General features: G+C 44.6%; 1 protein-coding gene across 20 annotated transcripts in view; it reads right to left on the bottom strand.

The window, feature by feature from the left end:
• Tcf4 (transcription factor 4) overlaps window positions 1–24,966 on the bottom strand; it is a 346,347-nt gene that overhangs the window by 225,731 nt on the left and 95,650 nt on the right. For all 20 annotated transcript variants that reach the window (XM_063277625.1, XM_063277624.1, XM_039097159.2 and 17 more), the window contains one exon: window positions 2,854–2,915. In XM_063277625.1, the coding sequence (XP_063133695.1) occupies window positions 2,854–2,915 (62 nt within the window). The remainder of the gene's footprint in view (window positions 1–2,853; window positions 2,916–24,966) is intronic.

Raw genomic sequence — 24,966 nt, 5'->3', positions numbered from 1 at the left:
CAGGGCCTGTGAGGTGGCGCAGAGGGGAAAGGGGCTTGCTGTACTCGCCGGAAGACCCTACTTCAACCTCAGGGAAACACGCAAAAGTGGGACAAAGAAATAGGCCTACGGTGCTGTTCTGTGACTTCTCCATGTAGGCAATGAGGATGTGTGACTGTCCTTGCCCAATTGCATAGCCTCACTCACACACAAAAACGATGTCTAGAGTTTAAAGCTTCAGCGTAAATCAGTATCTGTGCGGGCAAACACAATATATCGCACAAAAGCAATTTTAAGGGGGATGGCTCTTGTTTTTTTGAAGAAATGCTTCGCTAAAATATTGTTGTCCTCACCTCCAGAACTTAAAATTAACATATTGTTTGTAAGTTTTCCAATCATTTAATTCCGATGGAGACATTCAACGGCATGTAAGAAAGAGTTAAAAACTAATATGTTATTCAACTATCAGCCTATTAGAGAACATTAAGTGTTCAGGAAAAGGGGTTTGGGATGCAGGGGTGGGCGGAGTTATCAGCTCAGCTGGTTGAACTGTCCATAAGGTCTAAGCCAAATGGACCAGGGGGTCATCAGGGGCATCAGGTTGGTTTGTTAGGCAAAGGGCAGAGGCTGCCTGCACATGAAAGACGGATGCTTCAAGAAGAACACCAAGTCAGATCACCTCACAATGGAAGGACCTCGACCTTCAGGACAAGCCACTTTTCTTGCTCAATTTATAAAAAATTAACCCGGGTGCTGCTGCGGTCCAACCCTGCTGGGACGTTCGTTTGTAACTAGCTGTCATACGTTACAGACCCACCCGGGCATTGTATACTGCTCGTTTATGAAATGTCCCCAGCTGAGACAGTGGGCTACAGACTTAAAACGGATCACCCGACTTAGTTGCTGGCACAGTGGAGAAGAAGGTACCACCACTGATGATGAGAAGAGACACGGCAAGGTCCCCTTATACGGGGCCACCGACATCAGTCCTGTGACACACCCTGGATTGGGGAGATGTGAATTATAAAATAGTCATTCAAATCATCCACCAAATTAAGTTTTATATGTACTTATATATTCCTCTGTGTGTGTGTGTGTGTGTGTGTGTGTGTGTGTGTGTGTGTGTGTGTGTGCGCGCGCGCACTCATGTGGCGGAGTGAATGTATTTGCTTGCGTGGGTGAGACATGTATGTGGTGGCCGGAAGTTACAGGTTAGGGTAGCTGACTGGCCAATGATCCTCTAGTGCTGGGATTTTAAGTCCACAATACAATCCCTGGGTTATTTTTTTCTTGACAATACACTACGTGGATAAAACACAAAAACAACCCAAAACCTTAGGCCTTATGATTGTACGTCAGTTCTTTGCTGCCTGACCTATTTTCCAGGTCCTAACAATGTATTTCTTTCTTCTTTCTTAATCATACTTATTTCTTTATGTGTGTTGTGGGTGGCCATGTCACGCATGTGTGCCACAGCCTATGCAAATCAAAGGAAGGTTTGGCATCAGCTCTCTCTCTACCCTGGAGGTCCCAGGGATCAAGTTGTCAAACATGGCGGTTAAGTGCCTTTACCCATTGAGCCATCCCACAAGCTTTTTATCTCAATTAAAAAAAAAATCAGTTTCTGGAAAGTAAGCTTAAAAGTAAGTTGGCAAGATTCTCAATGGGCTTTGTTTGCCAAAATTCAACTGAAAGTACGTTATATATTAGACTAGATACCCATGGTAAGACATTTTAAATTTTAAACGTAAGTTAATGACAGGAAATCAACAGTGAGAAGTTACTATGAGACTTTAGCTCAGAATTTACAGGGATGTCCAAAGCACATACGACTGTCCATGAGAGTAAGAGACTAAGGTAGCCCAAGGACGTAGAACAATGGAGGGCCTTTATGCCATCCCCACTTGCTGTCAAGGGACTGGATTTATTTGTGCAAGTGCAGGCTGTAACTTGAGCAGCAGGAAAGATCTCCTCAACCCGTCCATAGAATGCATTAGAATGTCAAGCTCGACAGCTGCTCTAAGGCTCAAAAGAGTTCCTAGTCGGCTTAGAGATTCTGCTACACCCTGATGACCAGAGTGAGGCTCCCAGTGCCAAGGACAGGTGCAAACTATTAAGTGTGACTGGCTAACATGGCCTTTTGGACAGCTCGGTGGATCACCTCTGCCTCTAGTGACAAAATAGAGACTTCCCCCAGTGCAAAGGGATGGGAACACTTACAGTAAGATGTCCCCTCCCAGCTGACTATGCCTGCTAGAGGAGCATGAGGAAGGATGCTGTGTGTGTGTCTGTGTGTGTGTGTGTGTGTGTGTGTGTGTGTGTGTGTGTGTGTGTACACACAGTGGGCATAGAGAACCTTAGAAGAAATGCATTAAAGACATCATATGATGATTGGTGGAACAGTAACATGGCCATAAAGTAAAAACAGTGCACACTCACTGTGCCAATCCTACTGATAGCTAGAGCCTCAGAGTGTCACTCAGGAGGCTAGCCATACCAACATGTGATGGATGAATAGAATTTACCTAAATAAACTTGGTCTGAAGGCGACAATTGACTTTCTGTGACACTTGACCACTGGCTGGCCAAGGTAATGGCGTGTGTTTGAGAAAAAGTTTCTCTTCGGGTTAACACCAGAGCAACAGGTATAAACTCGGGCGTGGTAACCAATAAAAGCGACAAATCCCAGAAAACTGTCATTAAACTGATGGCACATATAGATTTATGCAGGTGTGTGTGTGTGTGTGTGTGTGTGTGTGTGTGTGTGCGCGCGCGCGCGCGTGTGCAAGCGCACACGTGCACACTTGCAGGTGAGATGCTTAGTCAATTTACATGCCATGTCTGCTTACAGGGGAAAAGATTAGATATACTTACCCTGGACGGGCTTGGATGACCTCCATTCCCCCAGGACCCTGAGCTACTTCTGTCTTCTACATCTAGGGACAAGAGAGAAGTTCTTTAGGCTTTCTTGCAATAATTCTTTCTTTTTGTATATGCAGTTTTAAATTAATGTTTCAAATTAATCTCCTGTTGCCTTTAATTAAGAACCAGGCACAGGGCTACCATGATGACAGTGGCTCCTGACCCATCGACTTAAATTAACTCATTTAAATTCACAGCAGAAGTGAACTGGACCCTCAGGAACCAGAGGGTACGCACATTAAAAATTGCTTCTCTCCTCCACGGCATTTGAGAGCCTCCTTTGTGAGAGGCAGGAAATGGTGCTTAAAGTTTTATTAAAATCTTTTGGACCAAACAAACTTAAAAGTACATGGACACAATTTTAATCCGAGAGGAGAGTTAAGCCAAAGTAAAAACCCACACTGACACTCAGCATTGCTGCCAGAACACGACTGGATACTGCTTGTTCTCTAGCCAAGTTTATTACAGCAGACAACAAAATGAGGGAACTCAGTAGATTGCTCCCACCAGCACAGTGTGGAGATATTTAGGCTTTTGTAGAGGTTGTGGAAACACCTTCTGTTTCTAACAAAACCAAAAAACCAAACCAAGCAAAACAAAAATCCCAGGATGTTCCATATAGACTAGACCACTGCCACCACCACCACATCACCATCATTGTCATCATCACTTAGAATTTGATAGAATGCATTTGATCATATTCACGCTTTGCCCGACTGATTACAGATCCACCCCCCCCCCCCGCCTCTACCCACCCAACTTTGTGCCCTATTTCCTTGTTAATCCTTCGAGATTAATTTTGGCTGCCCAAATATTCTTTGATGTATGGCCTTCTACTACAGGGTAAATTATCATCCTGGCATCTGCTATGTGGAAATTAAGATTGCTATTGGATTATAAGGCAAGGTTTTATTTTTATAAATAATACCTAAAGAGATGCTAGTCGGTGACTAGGAAGGAAGGTGGGACTCACAAAACTCTCTTTCTGCAAAGTCCTAATGCCAGCTAGGGTAAGGAGTGATCCATCAGGGGTATTGTGGGCCACACTCCTGAGGAGAGCCAGGCAGAGCCGGGAAGTTACCGCTTAAAGCATCATGGTGTTCCAAGGATTCTGCTATATTTGGAGATGGCCTTGAGCTTTTTGATGAAAGGCTCATTATGAGCATGAAAACTTTCCCCGTTTTGTGTGTGTGTGTGTGTGTGTGTGTGTGTGTGTGTGTGTGTGTGTGTGTGTGTGTTCTGGCTGATGACAGAGAGCCATCACAAGCATCCACTGACAGGATCGGAGGAGGGTGTGAAGCTCTGATTCAGAAGACATAATCCCATATATTGACTCTCCTCACATCTCCCTGATACTGTTTATTCTCATAGTGGTCTACTGCCATTCCTTTTATCACTGCTAGTTTATTATCAGCAGAAATGATCGCAGTATAATTAATTGGCTTATTTTTGGGTACTGAGGAGTACATGGTGTTATAGGATATCTTAAGTGCTGGAAAAAGCAATAGCACTAACTTACTGCTAATAAACTCAAATCTTCAACCTCCCTCTATCTCCGTGTCCCTAGCATCCTGGCCCTACTCTTTCCTCTTGCTGTCTGCCTCTCACCACCACCACCACCCCTCCTTCTCTCTCTTAACCATAATTCCTCAATTCCTCTTGGTTAGTACTCCAGGAAACAAGAAACTGCAGGTAGATGTCCCCAGTGGACAGTTAGACTCAGTGCACAGCAAGCTGAAGGCACAGAAAAAAAGCTCAGGAGACTACATCAAGCCTGAAGACAAGGTATAAAATGTTCCCAAAACCTGCTGTTTAACAAGCCAGCATGCTGCCCTGTTCTGCATACAATGAGCTGTAGTACACCAAGAAGCCGCTTACAACCTCAGGGATTTTCACGTGAGTGAGCTTGCTATCCTGCATGACTCTCTTAATTCTTAAATAAAACACAAATATTTTAGGAGGAAAATACAAAAGGACATCTCCTCACTTACTGCAGATTTTCGAACACACAGTTAGCACAACCTGACTTTAAAAAAACAAAAACAAAAAAAACAAACAACTTTAACAGCCAACTTTGGATCAATGGGAGACCCTGTCCTTAAATTTACCCCAAAGACAAGAAAGGAGTAGATCTGGCTCTCTGTCTGCCATAGACATCCTATTATTTGGATTCAGCTATCTTTCAATTACGGGGCAGGGGAGAATTTGGGCATGCAAGATGGACAAGGGCCAAGTGGACCATAAAACTCTGTCAGAGAATCTCCATTGAGGGCAATTTTGCCACCAAAAGACACTGGTAAGTTCCACGGGCATTTTTGGTTATATCACAGGTTGGTCTAGAGGTCAGGACCATTTCTAAGCTTCCTACAAGAGAACAGAGCAGCCCCCTCCAGTCACAAATGAATGTTCTTGCTGCCACGTCCCATGCATGGACTGAACTGAGGTACGGTCTCCCCAGGGTAGGGAAAAAAGAAAAGAACTTTGAGGAAAAAATGTGGTAGAACTTGACTTATAACTAAGAATTCTTTCCTTGAGACAGCATTTCTGTGGGTTTGAACCTGTTTCAGCAGACCTTTACGTGCATCTTCTGTCCACCAACTAAAGGGGGAGGGAGGGTATGATGGTCAACCCGGCAGACTGCTAATTAGCAGGCAGATAAAACACATCAAAACTTGAGTATTCCCAACTGGGCAATTTCAAAAGAGAGCAAGCCACTAATTAAAAAATGCTTGGAAGTCAAGCTTTTTCAAAACAGGTTAAATACTGTCTGGGTTCCTCCACAGAGAGATGCCCACCCAACCAGCTCAGACTGCTCTTTTCCCTTCCCTCCGAACTTCCGTCTGTCCTGCTCATTTCCGGACCTCATGCTGTCTGCCTTCCATTCAGTTTCCACTCTTTTACTGCTCTCTTTTGAACAGGATCTTCCCTCCCTTTGCTGACCAGACCTAGAGGATGCCGACACTCAATAAACAGGACCACCCAATGAGTCCTAATTCTACTTTATCTTCAGAAAAACAAGGGATCTATATAAACAGGTATGCGCAAGGAGAAAGCTGGCTGCAGCCATTCACAGTTCAGGTAAATGTGCGACTTCTAGCCATCTGCTTACCTCTTCTCTGCTCTAAGAGCTTCATCAGACCTGCTAGTTACGAGAACATCTCCACAATAACTAGTCCAGGGCATCTCATCCCCAGGTCCACCTGCCTCCTTCTGAACCATTTGCCATGCTAACTTACCAGCCAGCCACCTAGGCTGCATCACAAACACCAATGAGCCTGGAGCTCACCAGTGAGGCAAAGGAAACCTGCTTATCACAAGGTCCCCAGGTAACGTCCATGCACACCGCACACTGTGACAGCCACAAGACTATGCTACCAGAAACAGAAGACAAACCCCGCTCTCACCACTGGGCACAGCCTGCTTCGTGGGGATACCCTAAGCATTTTAGGGTTCTCTGGATTACGGTAGTGAGTTCCGAGGTTAGGAGCACATGCTGTTCTTGCAGAGGGCTCCCAGAACCCACATCAGAAAGCTCACAGCTGCCTGTCATTACTCCAATTCCAGAGTATCTGACAACCCTCTGGCCTCCTCATGCACTTAAATCTCACACACACACACACACACACACACACACACACACACACACACACACACACACTCTTTTTAAAAGTACAAATGAATAGTCCACTAGTTAAAAGAACAAAAAAAAAAGCTCCAAGAGTCCACAGTCCACATTCAGTCCTTGCTCCTGTCTCAAGTGCATCCCAGTGGTACTTGCTAGAATCACTTTGTGTCAACCCTGTACAGGAACTATACTTGTCACTGCTCATCCCCTGCCAGATACTGCAGAGCCTCTGATGTCTGTTATCTCCATGACTTTGTTCCTGTTACTCCCTGTGCATAGAACGGGGGGGGGGGGGGGGGGGGGGGGCAAATTTTTGACCGCATCACAGCACAGTTACTATGCTTAAGATTTACAAAACAAAACAAAAGAGTCTCACTATACAGCCCTAGCTGTTCTAGAATTCACTTTGTAGACCAGGTTGGCGTCAGATCAGAGAGAACTACCTGTTTCTGCCTCCCAAGTGCTGGGATTAAAGCCATGAGCCTGCTAAACCCTCAATGTTTTAAAATAGGTTATCTCTGGCCATGTGTGCCCTGAAGACCATGAGGTGGAAATGCTTAACCGTTCCTTCCCTCTCAGAAAGTAAGGTATGAACAGCCTTGTGTTGGGCCTTTCCATGCCCCAGTAGCATGTCAGCTTACCTCTGAGAAAAATGAAGCTTAGACTAGCAAGGTACGGAAGTGTTAGGAAACAGAAGCAGTAAGACAAATACACCAGATGAAGATTATAGAGAGAACACACAGCAAACACCCCACGGGTAGGAATTTCCCAATTTGACACCACTTAGAATGGTCCCACAAGTCCCTCAGGCAAAGTCAATGTACTTAACGCATGTTTTCTACCCACTGCTGTATTCACAGAACATTAGAGACTGATATTTGATATCAAATAAATTAAACAAACATTTGGATGAATAAAACCAATGGGTAGTGATTCTATGGGAGGCCAGACACCTGCTTGAGGTACATGAAAATTTTAGAAGCCATTATACTGGCAAAGATAAAAAAAAGATATTTTAAGGTAATTATCAGAAATGCTAGATAAAAATTGTTCGGGAGAGACAAAATTAACAGTTTTAATTTGATGGAAAATTCAAGTCCTCCCAACATAGGTTCCTCATGTGGTGCGGAGCAGAGGGTGGGCTCATTAGCCCCTTACTAAATCAGACAAGCAGGAAGTGATGACGGAGACAGTCATTTTTTTGTATAGGAAGTGTTTACATCTTGATGAGGAGACCAAACAACTCACAAGGAAGAACTAAGGCAAACTAACAAAAGACAACCCCCTGGGACTGGGATGGGGATGCCTGAAGAGTCAGGTCCTGCCATATCCTTGTGGTACAAATGACCAGCCGTGTCGTCACTGTAGGGATGAAGGGACCATAATGCCATGGGCAGAAGGAATGATACAAAAGCACCAGGAGATGGAAGAAATCACATTTTCAAAGATTAAAATGAGCTTGATTGCCCGAGTTGATATTAATATTAATCCGAAGTAGGACAGCTTGGCAACTTTCACGGATGTGCAGGTTGCTCTGAAAATCAGCAAGACATTGAGGAACTCTCAACTCACCTTGGTTGGTTCTGTGGACTTACTCTAGGGTGTCTGACCCTTCCCTGGCAAGTTCCAAAAGTTAACCTGGGCAGGACTTGGCCACCAGCTGCCACTGAGAGGGTAGGAGTCACTGACAGAATTCTTACCTGCTATGGTTGTCCATCCGTTCACTGTTTTCAACATGTGATTATACAGATCTCAGTTTTGTGGGCAACTAGACTGACACCATCAAGGAATCTGCACACAGCTTGATGCACCATGATGGGAGTTGGAGAGCGGCCTGGGATTTGAACAGGGGCTCTACTGTGCCCATCGGCATAGTCCAAATAAGTCACTGGCCACTTTGAACTTGGTTTTGTGAACCATAAAATAAGCGAGTTCGATTTCCATTCTTGGAAATAGGGCAGGCTAGTATATTTGGATAACTCACCCACAGAAGACTAAAAATGATGGATCACGGGTTTTCTTTCTGTTACATCTTCTTTAAAACACTAATGAGCTGACAAGATATGAAGCTTCCATCAACTTTCCAAAATCAAAGGAAAGCTGGAATCCAGGGCACAGGAAGACATTTCTGCCCTGAGAACGTGGGGCAGTTTAGAAAGTTTCCTGTTGTTTTGTTGAAAAGGGTTTCTCTGTGTAGTCCTGGCTGTCCTGGAACTCATCCTGTAGACCATGCTGACCTTGAACTCACAGACTGGCTCGCCTCTGCCTCCTGAGTGAATAAAGGCATGCTCTACTAGGCCTGGCCACATTAGAAAATTTAATGGCCTCTTGACACAGAGATCAGAAAAGATCTCCCAACACGGAGAGAGGGGGGAAGGTAGTATTTGCAAGCTTAAGGAGAGACCTTTATGGTAAATGGTTAATTTACACTTGTTAAACTTTAAGGGAAGTGCTACCTGCGGAACAAATTCTTAGCACCAAATCCCTGAGGAGAATGCCTCCTCTCTCAGCTCACAGCCTCCGGAAGCAACCACTAGAAAACTGTGACTTCCGGATATCGGGAGTCTCACTCTGTAAGGATCCCTGGATTTTTGCTAAGCAGACCGGAGACTCCTGCAGTATCACCAGGATAGTGGAGAAACAGGAGATAAGGGGGCCACACAAATGCCACTTTCTCCTTGAAGCTCTAAGGCATTATCATAAGCAGGAATTCAAACAGCATTAGGTTTGCTCTGTGGCCCCAGTTGGCTTTAAAGTACTCATTAAGGCATCTTTCTGCGCGTGATGCTTAAATGAAGTAGTGTCAAAAGTTGTGCTAGATGACCGGACATCCATATAAAGGACACAGTCTTTTCTTCACAAGGAGGAGAGCTAACTGGAAGCGTTGATTATCTGTAGAGCTGCAAATTAGTTCTTTCCATACTTTGAGCCTAGAATGCACTCAACGCCCAAGAGCCCAGAGTAGCCTGAAATCACAGAAAAAGCAACGCTTGGCCTCACTCAAGTGCCTGCTCTTAGGGAGGTGTACTGATCCCCCACTGAACTTCCACATATTCAGAAAGCACGCGGAGGCTAAGCATGGTAAATTCCCCTGAGAGAGATAATCTTTCTGGGATAGGTTAAGCATCTATACTGTCCTGAGGCCTCTCTGCCACAACAGGCACTGTTTAAATGCCCTCCACAGGGCATCTGTGGCTCCTAACTAATTCCCTAGTCCAGGAAGAACCCTTGGCTGAGCCCTCCACACAAACTGAGATGGCATATGCTCTCCGTCAGTGCCAGAATGAATTCAGAGTTCAAAATATTTCATCAGCAAAGAGCATGTTAAGGACATGCACATTGTCATTAGCACCCAGCACAATAAGAGCTCTAGGAGGAGCGATTTGAAGTCACATTTGATGACTAGTGCCGACGTGGGAAGAGTTGAGGAGCTCCTAATACTGATAGACCATGTCAGCATAACCACGGCTGCTTGCTGTTCTGTTAGGAGTGAGCTGTGATGCTGGAATCTGGGCAAAGACGAGCGCTGAGGAGTAACTTCTCCGGCACCTTCCGGAGCCAAGCCAGGAAAGGACAAGACGGTGACACTTGCCATGCTCTCTCTAAGAGGAGATCAGTACAGAGAAAGGGGCATGGGCTTTCCTGTTCAGATCACCACTATCAGCTCTGGTTTCCTCAGGGCTTTCCATATCAGATCTGAAACTGTGAAACTGAAAAGGATGAGTGTGATGTGTGTGTGATGTGTGTGTGTGATGTGTGTGTGTGATGTGTGTGTGTGGTGTGCGTGTGTGATGTGTGTGTGTGATGTGTGTGTGTGGTGTGCGTGTGTGATGTGTGTGTGATGTGTGTGTGATATGTGTGTGATGTGTGTGTGGTGTGCGTGTGTGATGTGTGGTGTGTGTGTGTGGTGTGCGTGTGTGATGTGTGTGTGTGTGATGTGTGTGTGATGTGTGTGTGATGTGTGTGTGATGTGTGTGTGATGTGTGTGTGATGTGTGTGTGTGATGTGTGTGTGATGTGTGTGTGCTATGTGTGTGTGATGTGTGTATGATGTGTGTGTGATGTGTGTGTGTGGTGTGTGATGTGTGTGTGTGATATGTGTGTGTGATGTGTGTGTGTGTGATATGTGTGTGGGGGTGTGTGTGATGTGTGTGTGTGTGGTGTGTGATATGTGTGTGTGATGTGTGTGTGTGATATGTGTGTGTGTGTGTGTGTGTGGTATGGATGTGAAAGTAAATTGCAGATAATACTGAAAACACAGAATAGAAAATAACTTGTTTTAGACTAGAATCAATGCAATGCTTCTAGCCATCATTAATTGTAGTTAGTATGTCTTCCAACTACTGTTAGAAAACAACAATAAAAATTATTCTATAATTATATAAATGAATAAATAAATAAATAAATGACAATGTTATTTTCCCTGAGATTTTAATGAGCCCCTTTACCAAAGTTAGTATGGAACCATCTCAGGCATATAGAACGGAGTAAGTTTCACTATATATGTACATGCACATAAATATACATGTATGTGTGTATACATACATACATACTATATACATATGAATTAGGGAAAGAATTTTCACAAATTCAGGTGACAATAAAATAACAAAAGAAGCACAAAACTATCATGGTGAAAATATGTCTGTGGTGTGAGGGTCTAAACTTCTCAATCCTGCTTAAAATGCAAGGCAGACAGTTGAACTGCGAAATCATGACAAAAGTCACCATCAAGTTCTACAGGGTAGTAATCCCTGTAATTTGGAGTTGTCCCTGATACAATGACTTGGAGAATACTCTACTTCTCCTAACCTGTTGGAGTTGTATTAGAGTAAGTTGCCAGGATGGGTCCAGGCAGGATGGGTCAGGAAATGCCTGAGATGACAGGGAGTCCCTTTGGGGATCCCCGCCCCTCCCCAAAGTCTTGCTCCCCTGGGCAAGAGGTCAGAGACCACAGAGGCCATGACTGAAGTCATATAAAGTCATAAATCGTAAGCCTAAAGCCTAAGAAACCAAGTCTCTCCAAACACCACAGTAGGCTAAAAGCATCAAACCAGGTGACAGTGACAGCCTGAGATACATGAAGGGTGAGGACTGAGGCTATCCAGCTATCTTATCACACAAGGAAGCCTCAAAGGACCTGAACAAGATGAAGCTCTTGTGGGCAGCTTCCTGGAACACAGCGAGAAGCACAAGGTGGACGCTTCAGAAAATAAAATCTTAAACAGAGGAACACGTTCACAAATGCACTTCATTCCTTAACAGGACACACTGGAATCCCATGGCCTTGAACAGATAACCTTATGTGTGTGCTTTTAAAGCCATACATGTAATACTTATTGTATAAAACCAACAAATACACATAGATGTGGAAGATGTCTCCTTGTTCAAAGATTGATGCTTTGTGTTCCAGGAGGAAAGGGAGGAGAACAAGGTTGAAGGCCAAGACAGTTCTGTCTTTTCATTGTTTTCCCCATTTACCTAAGCTCCCTGGGGTGCCTTTAGTGAGTGTCTGAGAAGAGAGGCTCCTTCAGTTGAAATGTTAGTAGGGCTGTAATTGCTCTGTATAACCACAGTGGTCACTGACTTCTCCCCAAAGATATTTTTATTCTGTTTCTTGTTTTCCCTTCTATTTCCCTTTTGGCAAAACAGTGGTGATGGTGATGGTGATGGTAATGATGATGGTGGTGATGATGGTGATGATGATGATGATGTGGTGGTGGTGGTGGTGGTGGTGGTGATGGAGGAGGAGGAAGAGGAGGTGGTCTCCCATTTCTTGTATTCTCATTTCTTCTCATTCCCTATTCTAGATACTTCTAATATTGGTAAAGCTAAATCCTTTTCAGCATTCAAAAATCCAGCTTTCTAACGGTTACTTATGTATCAAATAATCAACACACACACACACACACACACACACGCACACGCACACACACAAAATACACACCACACACATACACACACATACACACACCACACACACATACACACACACACCACACATACACCCTGTCAGCTCTCCCTTTCATCCTCTCTGAATCTCTGTCCTTCCACCTATGCCCCCTCATACACACACACACACACACACACACACACAGAGTCTGTGACCTGCCAAAGGCAGGTGACCAATCCTGCATGTTTACGGGGCTCATGTCTCCAGTTTTAGGCTGGTTTTCTCTGTATTGAGGCTCAAATGTGCAAACCACACTATATTACTCTGCAAAACATCAATGAGGAAGCTTAATTAAGTAACACTGACAGATAAATCCATTTCTTGCAGAGTAATCAAATCAAAGCAGGTTGACATAACGCAGGAACTTAATACAGTTATTCCCTTGTAATTGGAAAAAGGCCCTTTACTCCTCGTTAAAGCAATCTTCTGGGTATCGGCAAAATAAGAAGGCTCGGAGCTTTAATACTGCCCTATAAAAGTCTCAAGGCACAGAACCCTTCAGCAAACAAGGCAGCTTATCTAACTCCTTGATCAAGACAGAACACACAGTTCCTACTGTTTGCAGCTACTCGTTATGGCTGTTACAAGTAAAACGGGGTAAAGCAGCCTCAACCCCATGTGCTGACACTTTTAGAAATCTACCTCTCAAAAACAAATCTGAAACACTTGAGTAAGGGATAGACTAGGGTGCAGAGGTGCAGGCCAGGCCTCTCTCTGCCTGACTCCATGGGCTCACTGGTCTGTGTGGCCTAAAAGCAATCTGATTCTTATCCATACATAACTTTATTAATCAGAATTAGGAAATCGTAGAAAATGAATACATGCAGTATCTGTGGTTGATCCAGATACCTGGTCAAATGTATGCTTGCCCTGACTAGGCCAAAATCCAGAAAGAGTTTAACACTGTAGTATCCTGCTCAAATTCCCAAATTACACAATTTTCAGGCATTTATTTGAATTTTGAAGATCCCGTTATTTGTCTATTAGCCATGAATCTATCCCAAGATGGCTTTAGCAAAGTAACCTATTATATAAACACCATTCGGTGGCTCCTACACTATTGGTTGACCATCAAAATACCCTATGGTTGTCACTAAAAATTACAGGTACCCTGGAATCAACTAGTAGTGATCCAGAAAAGTTCAAAGGTTGAAGACCAAGAGAAAATATCTTTTAAAATCCTCCCAATGTTCTCTAAAGTTCCTAATTTTAAAGGGTTTTAACTACAATACACTCTAAGTTATATATCATGTTGCTTGTGTAGAATTTGCTGGTAGGAATGTAGTGATATTATTTACTTCTTCAATACCTTTATGTGCATATCCTAAGGACAGATCAGTACAGTTATCAAAATTAGGAAATTTAATATTGATACTTTTATCCAACTCATGATTCACATCCGAAATTAGTACCACCCATCCCTATGGGGAAGAATACGTTAAAAGACCATGGAATGCATTTGAACGCTGTGTCTCTCTTATCTATTTTGATCAGAAGTGGTTCCTTGTTGCTTCTCTAAGTGATATGGAACTTCAGAATCAATCAGATTCAGATGCTGTGTCCTCACGATTATATGCAGGTGGAGACGGCACTAAAAAAGAGACACTGTGTGTTTCCAAGGCCTTCAGACGAAGAGTCCCAGGAAGGAACAGTGACCAGAGACCAGCTTCTCAGGTGTTAAGCTAATAATGCCTGTCACCTGGCCAAGGCACCTTGGAGACTCTAAGTTGTAATTAGTTTTCCCGTAATTGCATTCACTAGCAATTTATGAAGAAATCCTTTAAGGCCATTATAACCAATTCTTAGTTTACACACTCACTGGAAACATGAAAAGTGAAGATACAGTAGGTAAAACCCGAAAATACCCCCAGTCCCTATCCTAAATTCTATTCTATCCCTATTTTATTCTAAAATGGCTTCCCAGGGCAGCCCAACAGATCTCTGATCTGAAGTCCAAAGAAGTCTCAACTCTATGTGATTTAATTAGATTTCTTTAGTACTTTACTTATATGGGTGATCGATGCCAGTCAGTGATAGCCATTCCTGTGGCCTAGGTCAGGGAGAGGAAGAGAAGGAGACGCATATGGTAAACATACCTGTTCTACAAACTGGGAACGAATTCTGCTAACAAGGAGAAAATATTGAGCAAACCACTTGGGGACCAACCCAATAGATAAGGGTATGCTCAAGCCTCCACACAAGAGGCCAGATCACCCTCTGGGCCTTTCCTCCAAAGGCAACACCCTTTCTAGACCTGCCACAAAGGCAACACATTCCACTGGATAGACAAGCACAATCAGGTCTGACACAGAAGAAGATCTCTAGCAGAGCTGTCACAGGCTGGCAAAAATCAGACAGAGGTATCTAAAGTTTTAGTGGTGGATGGTTAAACTGAAACTTTAAAGGAATATTTGTCTTATATTTTTATTTGGGAGCCCAGCCTTCAATGGCTGAGCCAACAGCCCTGTGATCTGTGGTGGTGGACCGCCTACATGACATTCTAGTGTAACAGTGGTGCAAAAGCGGGAAGAGCGATACACCATTATCTGATAGGATTTAAGGTCCACTCCACAAAATGAATCCTAGACTTGACACTGCTTGGGTAGCCAAGAAGCTGAGAGTAGCTAGGCCATGGGTCTAGGGCAAAGCCAAACACTATTATTCTGTTAGCGCAATAAAATGACTTCTATTAACATCCTGCTATACCCGTAAATTAGTGCCCTGTTCGGCCATCATCAGAGAAGCTTCATCCTACAATAAATAGATAGGAACTAACGCAGAGACCCATGCTGGCCAATGTGCAGGGAATAGGAGACCATGGACCACTACAGATGTCTTCATGGAATTCCTCCCCTCGAAAAACTCTGCAGAGAAGGAGAAAGAGGAGGTAGAAGAATGATAGGAGCTGGTGGGAGAATGGAAGACGCCAAGGCCTTCCAGACACGGCAGCACTGATGGGCACATGAACTTGGGACTGAGCTTGCATGCACGGGGCCTGCACAGGCTCAAGCCAGACGGGGTCTCGGGTCTGTGAGAGGAAGTGGACACAAGCCCTCACCCCTAACTTAGAAGCTACTGCCAGCTCACAACCACTCACAGAGAAAATTCAGCTTTATCCTGTGGAGCCTCACTGGTCGTACAAACTACACTTAAAGGCAGCCCCTGCTGTAGATTCGTTTTGTCTAATAATGCTTTATTTGAATTTCTTTTTTTTTTTTTACTTTACTGGTCTTTCTTTTATGTATTATGGTTTCTGATTTTTTTATGGTGTGTGTGTGGGGGGGGGTGCCTGTCTGTCTGTCTGTCTGTGTCTATGTATTTGTTTCTTCTGCTTTTTCTGTTGCTTTTGGTTGGTTGGTTGGTTGGTTGGTTGGTTGGTTGATTGGTTTTGGTTTGTTTTATTCCTGTTTGGTTTTCTTATCTGCCCATTTGTCTTCCAAAGAGAGAAAGGTGTTGGGTCAGATGGATGGGGAGGTAAGGAAGGTCTGGGAGGAGAAAAGGGAGGGGAAACGTTATACAACTCTTTCTATTTTTTTAAAAAGGGAAGTATTTCCCTGAATTCAAAGAGTGGTGTACAAATGAATTAGACACTGAATATGAGGAGCAGCACAGCTTGGCCACTGAGAAAAGTGACAGGAAGTTGGCCATTTGGTAGACCGTCGCCGTCATTTACTTTCTGGGACAGGGCAAGTTGACTTTTCATAGACGATACAACGTAGGAAAAACCGCTTTAACCTTTGGATAACACCCTTGTCATCCCATAATTCAAAGAGTGCAGATGGATTCCAGCCCGAGGTACACAAAACTGAGAGCAGGTTCCTCAGAATTCCCTGTCATCCACAGGTCAGGTAGACAGACATTGACAGAAGTCTCCCGCATGTGTGCGCGGCATGTGTGTGTGCGTGCATCCGTGCCTGCGTGGGTGTGTGTATGTGAGTGCACACAAATGAGGTCAATGTGTGCAGGACAAACACACTCAAATACTCTTGATATAAATGACCATGTCTAAGACGAATCCATGTTCTCGTTTTTCATTGGCTTGGTCAGAGAGATCCGATGCAGGTGCTTCACACTGGACCTCAATGACATCATCACACATTCGCCTCGTGCTTTGGTTACGTCTAAGACAATTTGTATATTCATTTCAATTAAGGTCATGCATCTGGAATCATTTAAGGCATGAAATTGGGATCAAGAGCAACCTCAGACCCAGATAAGAACAGACTACAATCATTTTCACACTGCCAAGGCGGCCCCCAAATCATGTTGACAGTGAGCGCTCATCACCTCTGTCCTGCCCTGGGTAGCACACGGCATCGTCTGTGAGCCACGGGATGGGGGTGACATCAATTTGCAGGCTGCCTGGGACTGTGATACAGAAATGACCCATGGCGTCCCTCAAATGGTCACTGTTCCCCACGCTTGAACTTGCAGGACCTTAAAAAAAATGCATGAGCACACACCCGCCCTATCTCAGCTCTGGGGGGTTCTACAGTTAAAACTATAACAAACCAGGAGCACCCACTGGGGCTCTTAGGTTCAGTCCTCTTACTCTCACAAGAATGGGGGATCGATATTTCATTCAGTTAAGTCTGCAGTGAGGCAGCATCCTGTCTTAGCCCATTGGGTCACTGGCAGTGCACTGGTGAAGCGAGGTTAGCTCCCCCGCCCCACCCCAGTCTGTGTCACAGAGCCAGCCTGCCGAGGGGTGAAAAGTCAGAACTCTTCTCAGGAATGGTAGAAATGTCACCGGTTTGAAAGGAGATGGATAAGACGCAGGGGCCCGAGGAATGACACTAACCAGGCATCTTGAGGGAGAACAAGGAGCACTGAAGTGGCCAGAGAAGCCGGAGCTGTTGGTGGGAAACAATGATTTATCTGATGAGATTAGCGGAAGGTTGATCAGAAGAGAAGCCTGCCCACCACACTGTAGACAGCAAGGCAACTCGGAGAGCCAGTGCCTGCCAAAGTTGCTCCCGTAACGTAGGCTAGCTGTGAGTGATACAGTGGGAAAATAGCCACTAAGCCAGATTTTATTTGATTTGTACTGATGGTTTTTATTAGAATACATGGATCATTGCTTCAACCTTTCCATGTAAAACCAAATCAAATTCAGAAACTCACACATCAGCCACCTAACCTTCTGCCGCTCCTTCTGCCTGACGAACGCAACAGCAGCCTCATTTCGTCTGATCTGTCCTCGATAAATCCTTCAGCTCCTCGAAACTGTTGGGCCAAATTTCGGGAGGCAAGTGGTACACAAAAGCAACTGCGAAATCCGCAGCTACAAATAAGAGAAGGGAGGACAGACAAGAAACACCCCACGAGCTTCATAAATACTGGGTGGAGGGGGAATCTCAAAACAATACACAGCCAATGCATAACAAGAGAAAATGGATTCTCTGCACTGGATCAAATGTCCTTCCATTGTGAGCCCTGCTCAATCTGAGGCCCTGCCCTAGGCTCTGCAAAGGACTACTCTCAAATAAAAGGAAGCCCACCAGCATGTGACGTGGGTGTAGACTTCGACAATCAGTTTCACGAATGAAAAATGTTATGACACGTCAAGAGAAAATTGCAAACACTCAGTGCTCCACAAGCAGAAAATGCTCTGTATTATTCATAAGAACTGCATCTTTAAAAGTAGTCAAGTCCTATGGCATGAACAGAGACCTCTGGTCTCCCACTTGCTGCTCCTACATGTTTCTGCTATGTATGAAAGGCCCGTTAGCCTTTTTCCATTCTTCCTCGGAAATACCATTGCTTCCCTATAACCCTACATCCACCAGCGACTACTAGACTCTCCCTTTCAAATGCTTTTCACCTTCAGGGTGTCCTGCTATAGTCACCTTACTATCGCCTCCTCAGAGAATTGAGAACCAACCTTCCCAGCCAGACTGCCAACCTCATGACCATACAGCCACACGCTGCATGCTATTTTCTCAAGATTAAAATGCCTCTGAGAACCAAGGGCTCTCCAACCTCTCACGCCTTTGGTGCAGCCTTGAGTGCTAAAGACTAGGCTTTAGTCACTTAGCTATTAGGAACGCCATATCCCAGTCGGGTGGAATCATCTGACTAAGGCTTGGCCAACAGAATAAGAGAATAAGTAATATTTTTCTTTTCCTGGCTTGCCCCCTAGCCCTCCCCTGTCACCTCCTATGAACTTTCCCCTCTTTGATCAGCCTAATACTAATATCTACTGAATCCCCCAGACCCTGATCGGAAGGACACAGGGCAAAAGCGGGGATGAAGCCAGTCCTCCAGAGTGCCAGGCAATAAGCAGATTTCTGCTGTTCTCTGACAGCAGAGGGAAACAGCCCTCTGTAGGGTTGAGCTGCTGAAGTTGGGGGTTGGTTGCTCCAGCCATTCATATGCTGCCCCGACTAAAGCGTCCTCCAAACAGACTTCCCAGAATTCTGGCTTGAGGATTCTATCGCATAAGCAGAGCAAACACGCGCAGTTAGAGCTGGCACGACGACGCAGGGGAAACTGGTCTTTGAACTCTCCTCCTTCCCATTCAGACTTGTTTTCTCCTCTCAGCACTTCCTCCCTCTGAGCACCAAATGTTCTCAGGCTGCTCAGTCTGTCTCAAGAAAATAAACAGAATGCATTTAGGATCTATCGCCGTTCCACCATTACCTTTCCCACACCACCCACGAGAGTGTACTCAGCTGCCTGCTTTGCGGACAATTTGAGGACCTTTTTGATATCTCTGTACTGTATGGCGTCTCATCCAACAAAATGGTAAGGACTGCTTGTCCTCTCTGGACTGTTGTGAAAAGTATAGGGAAAGTGTTACCATGAAACCTTGAACGTAGTAGGAGCTAAAAATCTATAGGTATAACTCCCAATTTTATTATAATTGTTGTCTTTACTTCTTCGACCCAAAGGAAACAAAAGATTAATATTGAATGGGTCTTTAATCATCAGTGGATGCAATGATGGTCACCGTCGAGGGTCTGATAGGAAGGTTGGCACTGAGGGGAATGAACAGAACTGCCTCAGTGTCTCTCAGAAACACCGATACAGGAGAACACATTCCCCATCCCTCAGCTGACCCAGCTGGAGATTCTGTGGCAAGCATGAAACATCACTACATTCAAAGAAGCCCTAACGATGGCAGTGTATCAGTAAAAAGTTTTGCTTTTGCTCAAAAATAAAAACATTTGAAAAACACAATAAAGAGACATAGATTCTTAAACACCTCTAGGATCGGTGCGCTGTGAAGGGAGCGAGCAGGACAGTATCCTAAGGGAGAAAGCCACACCACGCTTGGTTCACTATCCCCAGGACTCGTCCACTGCCCAACACATTCACTATTCAAAACCAACCATGGCAGCAAACTTACACTCGGAAATTGGCAAACATGGCTCATTCTTTTGTTTTTTTTTTTCCCTTGAAGGGGAGGCCATTCAAAGTTGGCCACCATCTCAACGGAAGCTTTTACCAACAAGCCTTCTGCAAGGTCGTCCCCTTAGGTTGCTTCCTCCCTACGGATTAAAGTGTAGGCATTACACGATAGGGAAGAGGCAAGTTGCCTATGCTGTCTACAGGGAGAACTGGATCGCTTGCATTTGCTTTCTACTTTCCTCCCAATGCGAAATAGAAATCAGTATGGTCACGGAAGGCTGTCACTTAAATGTCTAAATTCAGATAGTCTCCTTTTATTTTTTCTCACTGTTTTACCCTTTTTCATCTGTCTTTTCTTTACATGTCATTCCTTCCCCTACCTCCAGTCATCCAAGTCAACACTTTGGACATATCTCCTTCGAGAATTACCTGTCTCTACTACCTCAAGAAATAGACTTGTGTACTGCCCGCACCCTGAGGTCAATGGCTTCTCAAGTATCTGATCTCTCCACAATGGCCCAGTCCGTCCAGGTCTGACTGCAAACTCGCACCTGATGAGTCGGTACTGGGAGATGCAGGGACATACACTGCATTCAGAGTTGGTTCTGATATCAGTTCAACTAGGACAGCTGGGAACAGCTCATATGAGGCTTGCCTATGTGCTGGGGAAAGCCAGGACACTACAACAGCCTTCAGGTGCAGCCCAAGCTTCCAGAGGACAGCACTAAGCTATCTCTACCAGGCAGTGAATTCTCCTCATGCTGGGAGTAGGGCATGACTCCTTTGCTATGTGATCAAAGCTGGGCTAGCTCATCAGACCCAGAACCTTGCAAAGCCAGAAAAAACAATATGCAAAATGCACCAAAGTGATCATTCTGCCCAAAGGGCACTGAGAAGAAGCACAGTGAGTACCTACGGAGCGTAGGGTATAACTTGGTCACAATGTTAGACATCAGGGCAAGGAGGGACCAAGGAAGATACAGCCTTGTGTCTGTAATGCTATGTACTACTGAAATATTTACCACATGTTCTGGAGACTCTGGACAGACAGCAGAGTGTAAACACGGGAGATGCATGTATGCATTCTGGAAATGGTTTCTGTGAGAAGGGGTGGGTTATTTGGGTGAGATCTTAAAAAGAAAAAAAAAAAGAAAGAAAAGAAAAGAAACAAGAAGCCACTGCTATAACTGGTCCTAAACAATGGCGGGTTATACTAGGATTATAGAGAAAAACAGATTAACAGTTAATTTAATGAGACAACTAAGGATGAAAGGGTTGTAATGGTTTGTATATGCTTGGCCCAGGGAGTGACATGATAAGGTGTGTGGACCTGTTGGAGTAGGTGTGTCGCTGTGGGTGTGGGCTTTAATACCCTCATCCTAGCTGTCTGGAAGCCAGTCTTCTAGCAGCCTTCAGATGAAGATGTAGAACTCTTAGCTCCTCCTGCACCATGCCTGCCTGGATGCTGCCATGTTCCCGCCTTGATGATAATGGACTGAACCTCTGAACCTGTAAGCCTAGTCCTTATAAGAGTTGCCTTGGTCATGGTATAGTTCAGAGGAATAAAACCCTAACTAAGGCAAGTGTAATTATGGTTTGTTCCCAAGTTTTCATCTGACAGCATTAGTAAAGATCTGGAAAAAAAAAAACACCTAGGAAAAGCACATTTAGACATTTGTGTTCCAAGTGTCCATTAAAATATAAAACCCAGCAAAGGAAATTAAATAAGTGGGGCTGGTCCTGAGAATAGGGACATGGGCTATTTCGAAGTCTAATTTAAGGATGGATGGAGCTAGAGAGACGGCTCGGGAGTCGTTGCTATTCTTGCAGGCAGCCAGGGTTTAGTTCCCAGCACCAACACGGTGTCTCACAACCATCTGAAACTCCAATTCCAGGGGATTCGATGCCCTCTTCCCGGCTCTGTGGGCACCCGGCATGCATGCGGTGCACACACATGTAGGCAAGACACTTATTTACATAAAACAAACGGATCTACAAGAAGATGAACGTTCATCAACACAGGGAAAGGACTGGCCTCTACAGGCAAAATGGCAGAGGCCAGCAGGCTTCTAGGTCTGGCAGCTGGCCTCGCTGGAGCTGCCATTTCTACAGGGGTAAAAGATCATCTATCTCTTCAGCCTACTCCCTGTCATTGACTTGGAGCCTTCTCCTTTCAGAATCCTACAACTTCTGGATCTTCTCCTCTCATCACATCTAGTGACAAAACATAGTCTCTAAAAAGGTTCTCGTCTTCTGATTTGCCATTATCGTAAAAACGAATCTCTAAGGCGAGGGATTATCTTAGCCTTGTATAACTAGAAGTAGCCAAGGGAGTGAGGCAGATGAGATTGACCTGGTAGGTTTAGTGCAATCATACTGGCCCTTTGGGAGGCAGTAATGCACACAAGCTACACGGAGGGCACGCACTGGAGAAGGAGAAGACTGCATGCCAGTACGCATCACAACTAAAGATGGACCCTGGTGTTGGTGGCTTGATTTGTGAGTATATGGGAATTTGCACATCCATTGCAGGTCTTTGCCAACAATTGGTTTTTTGATGCGTCAATCAAAAGCCAGCAGCCAATAGCTGGGCAGGGTGAAAGAGGGAGAACTTTTAGGATGAAACACAGGGGAAGGAAAGAAGGGAGTCCACCATGAGAGGGGCTTAGAACGAGTCATGAGCTGTGAAGGAGCAGGAAGGTGAGTGAGATGGCCGAAATGTTGGTGAGAAGGGACAGCGATCCTATGGGAGGGCTGCCCAGAAGGGAACAGGGCAGCAAAGATAAAATATAGATTTAGAAAGTGTTAACTCAGCAATACTGGAGGGGAGTGTGTGATAGTCGAAGGGAGGTTTGGACATGCCCAGCCATTGAGCAAGTTAAGGCTTATTAAATATAAAGGTTGTGAGCACGTGTCTTTTATCCATGTATCCAGAGCTCATGGGCAGGTGCAGAGCCGAGAGCACACCCCACCGGGAGCACAGAGCTGACTTTATAAAAGATTTACTGCTACACCCTGGCATGCCAATCCAGAGGTCACCGTGTATCACCAACAAGGTCTTTGTGCTTGGACACAGAAACCCTGCCTGTTTGCCCCTTCATCGGTGTGCAAGGTCTTTCCAAGTGTGTCAGGATAAGAACACTATTCTTAGCTGTGGACCATCACGAACATCTCACAATCCACAAGGGTCACTCAGATTGCCCTGGGCAAGGCTCAAGTAGCTCTTGTTTGAACTTCCGTGTGTGTTTCCTTAGATGTAACACCTTCCCACACGTGCACACCACCCCACGTCCCTACAATCCCAAGCTCAGCGGCAGTCATAGGACATTGTATGTCTTATCTTTTAAACTCTTGGTTGGAGAGGGAGGCATGTTCCTCTTCATGCTCCATGAGCACTAGTGGTTTGACATAGATGTATTATACATCTATGTATACATTTGTATAGATGTATCACTGGCCTTGGGACAGGGGATGAAAAAACAGCTGTCTCCCCTCACTGTTAGAACCATCTATCATCAGTGGACAGAGAGGCAGTTGTGTATCAGTTGTGAGGAAGGTGTTCTGTATCAGTTTCTTGAGTAGCAGCTATAACATGGTTTTTTAAATCCTTTCCACAGTAACTTATCCCATTGATTGGCAACGCCACCAATTCACATTTAAAATTCTGCTTCAATTATAATCATCAGAACTGCAAAGGCAGGAAGTGTCCTACAGCAGCGGACTGCTTTGGGTTTTTTCAAAGCACTTTGGGGCACAGGGTTTTTTTTGTTTTGTTTTGTTTTTTCATCTCTCTTTAGAAATTTTATGCATCCTAGAGACTTGGGGCTTGATCTAGACCCTCAAGGCAAGGTACCAGGAAATCTGGGAAGAGAACCCATCATTTCTTCTTTCAACTTCTTTCCAAACTGACTTGTTCCCCATCTTCTGAAGCCGGGAGAGAAAAGTGATGTATACAGATGTTGGCATCCCAAATTCGGATGAAGGGTGCTCTCTAAAACAAGTGCTGTTTCACTTTTGGCAATCTAGTAATTGAGAATCCAAATTTCCTAATTATCAGGATTTTTCCTTTTGGGTTAAATATGCCGCCACAAGAAAACATTGGATCCCCCCCCCCCCCAGTTAACACTAGCTCTGAAAAGCATTTTTTAATTCACTCATGTGTATGTGTATTTTCTTCCACACAGAACCTGAAAATACTTTTAAAGTGATCAGGTCTCATGAGAGACTATGGCATGTGCCAGTGCACAAGCTAGACCTAAAAATCCCTCAAAGAAAAATATATATAACCAAACATATTAAAAACCAGCCCAGCTGCAGGGGAGGGCGAGGTTTTGTCAGTAAGGGTCAAGGCACACAAACTCTATTGATCCACCCGAGTTTTAAAGTTCTCAGCTTTCTCTTAATTCTTCACGCTCACCAGTGGGACCCACGTATCCATGCAGTCAGAGTACCTCTTATAATGTTTCTTTCTCAGAATTAACTCATCAGCGATCCATGTGCACTGTAGCAGAGAAAATATCAGACGTAGATTATGACAGTAAAGACACGATCCCTTTATTTTAAGTAAGAATACCGTTCACTGAACTTGCATTCCACTGTAACATCTGTCCAACTGATACCATCACTTTTTTCTTCTTGTCAGACCTATCCATCGTCATTTTGACTTGTAGTGATTGGTCTGTTGCTTGTTTTCATGTAGCATCCTACGGCTCTTGGTGGGTCAGCAATGGGGAAATCTCATCCTCAGTGCCATAGCCAACTCGCTTCCACCATTGCTCTCCCCCTGCCAAGGACCGAGTCCAAAGTAGTTTCTTAGTCACACATACCTGGCTGCACTAGGACCCTAAGAGAGGCCCCCTACTCCAAGGGATCCTCTCCAAATATCTTCCTGTTTAGATATGAGGCACAAAGCTAAGAAACCCATCTCCTTTTTGAAATGATACCACGCAGAGGAGGAGTCCGGAGATTTGGGACGGGGCACCTATGGATTTCGTACACAGAGGCCAAGCTGGGTCCAGATTTTCTTTCCTTTTTGGCTGAAAGCATCTTCTGTCTACCACCAGACTTGTCAACTTAATGCTCACAAATGTTCTTTAACAATAACTGCCTGGATGAATCTAAACTCTGGCGGACTG

The sequence above is a fragment of the Rattus norvegicus genome, chromosome 18 (assembly GCF_036323735.1).
Source record: "Rattus norvegicus strain BN/NHsdMcwi chromosome 18, GRCr8, whole genome shotgun sequence".
Taxonomy (NCBI): domain Eukaryota; kingdom Metazoa; phylum Chordata; class Mammalia; order Rodentia; family Muridae; genus Rattus; species Rattus norvegicus.
Note: the sequence above shows the minus strand (reverse complement) of the source record. Positions and strands in the feature narration are given on the sequence as shown.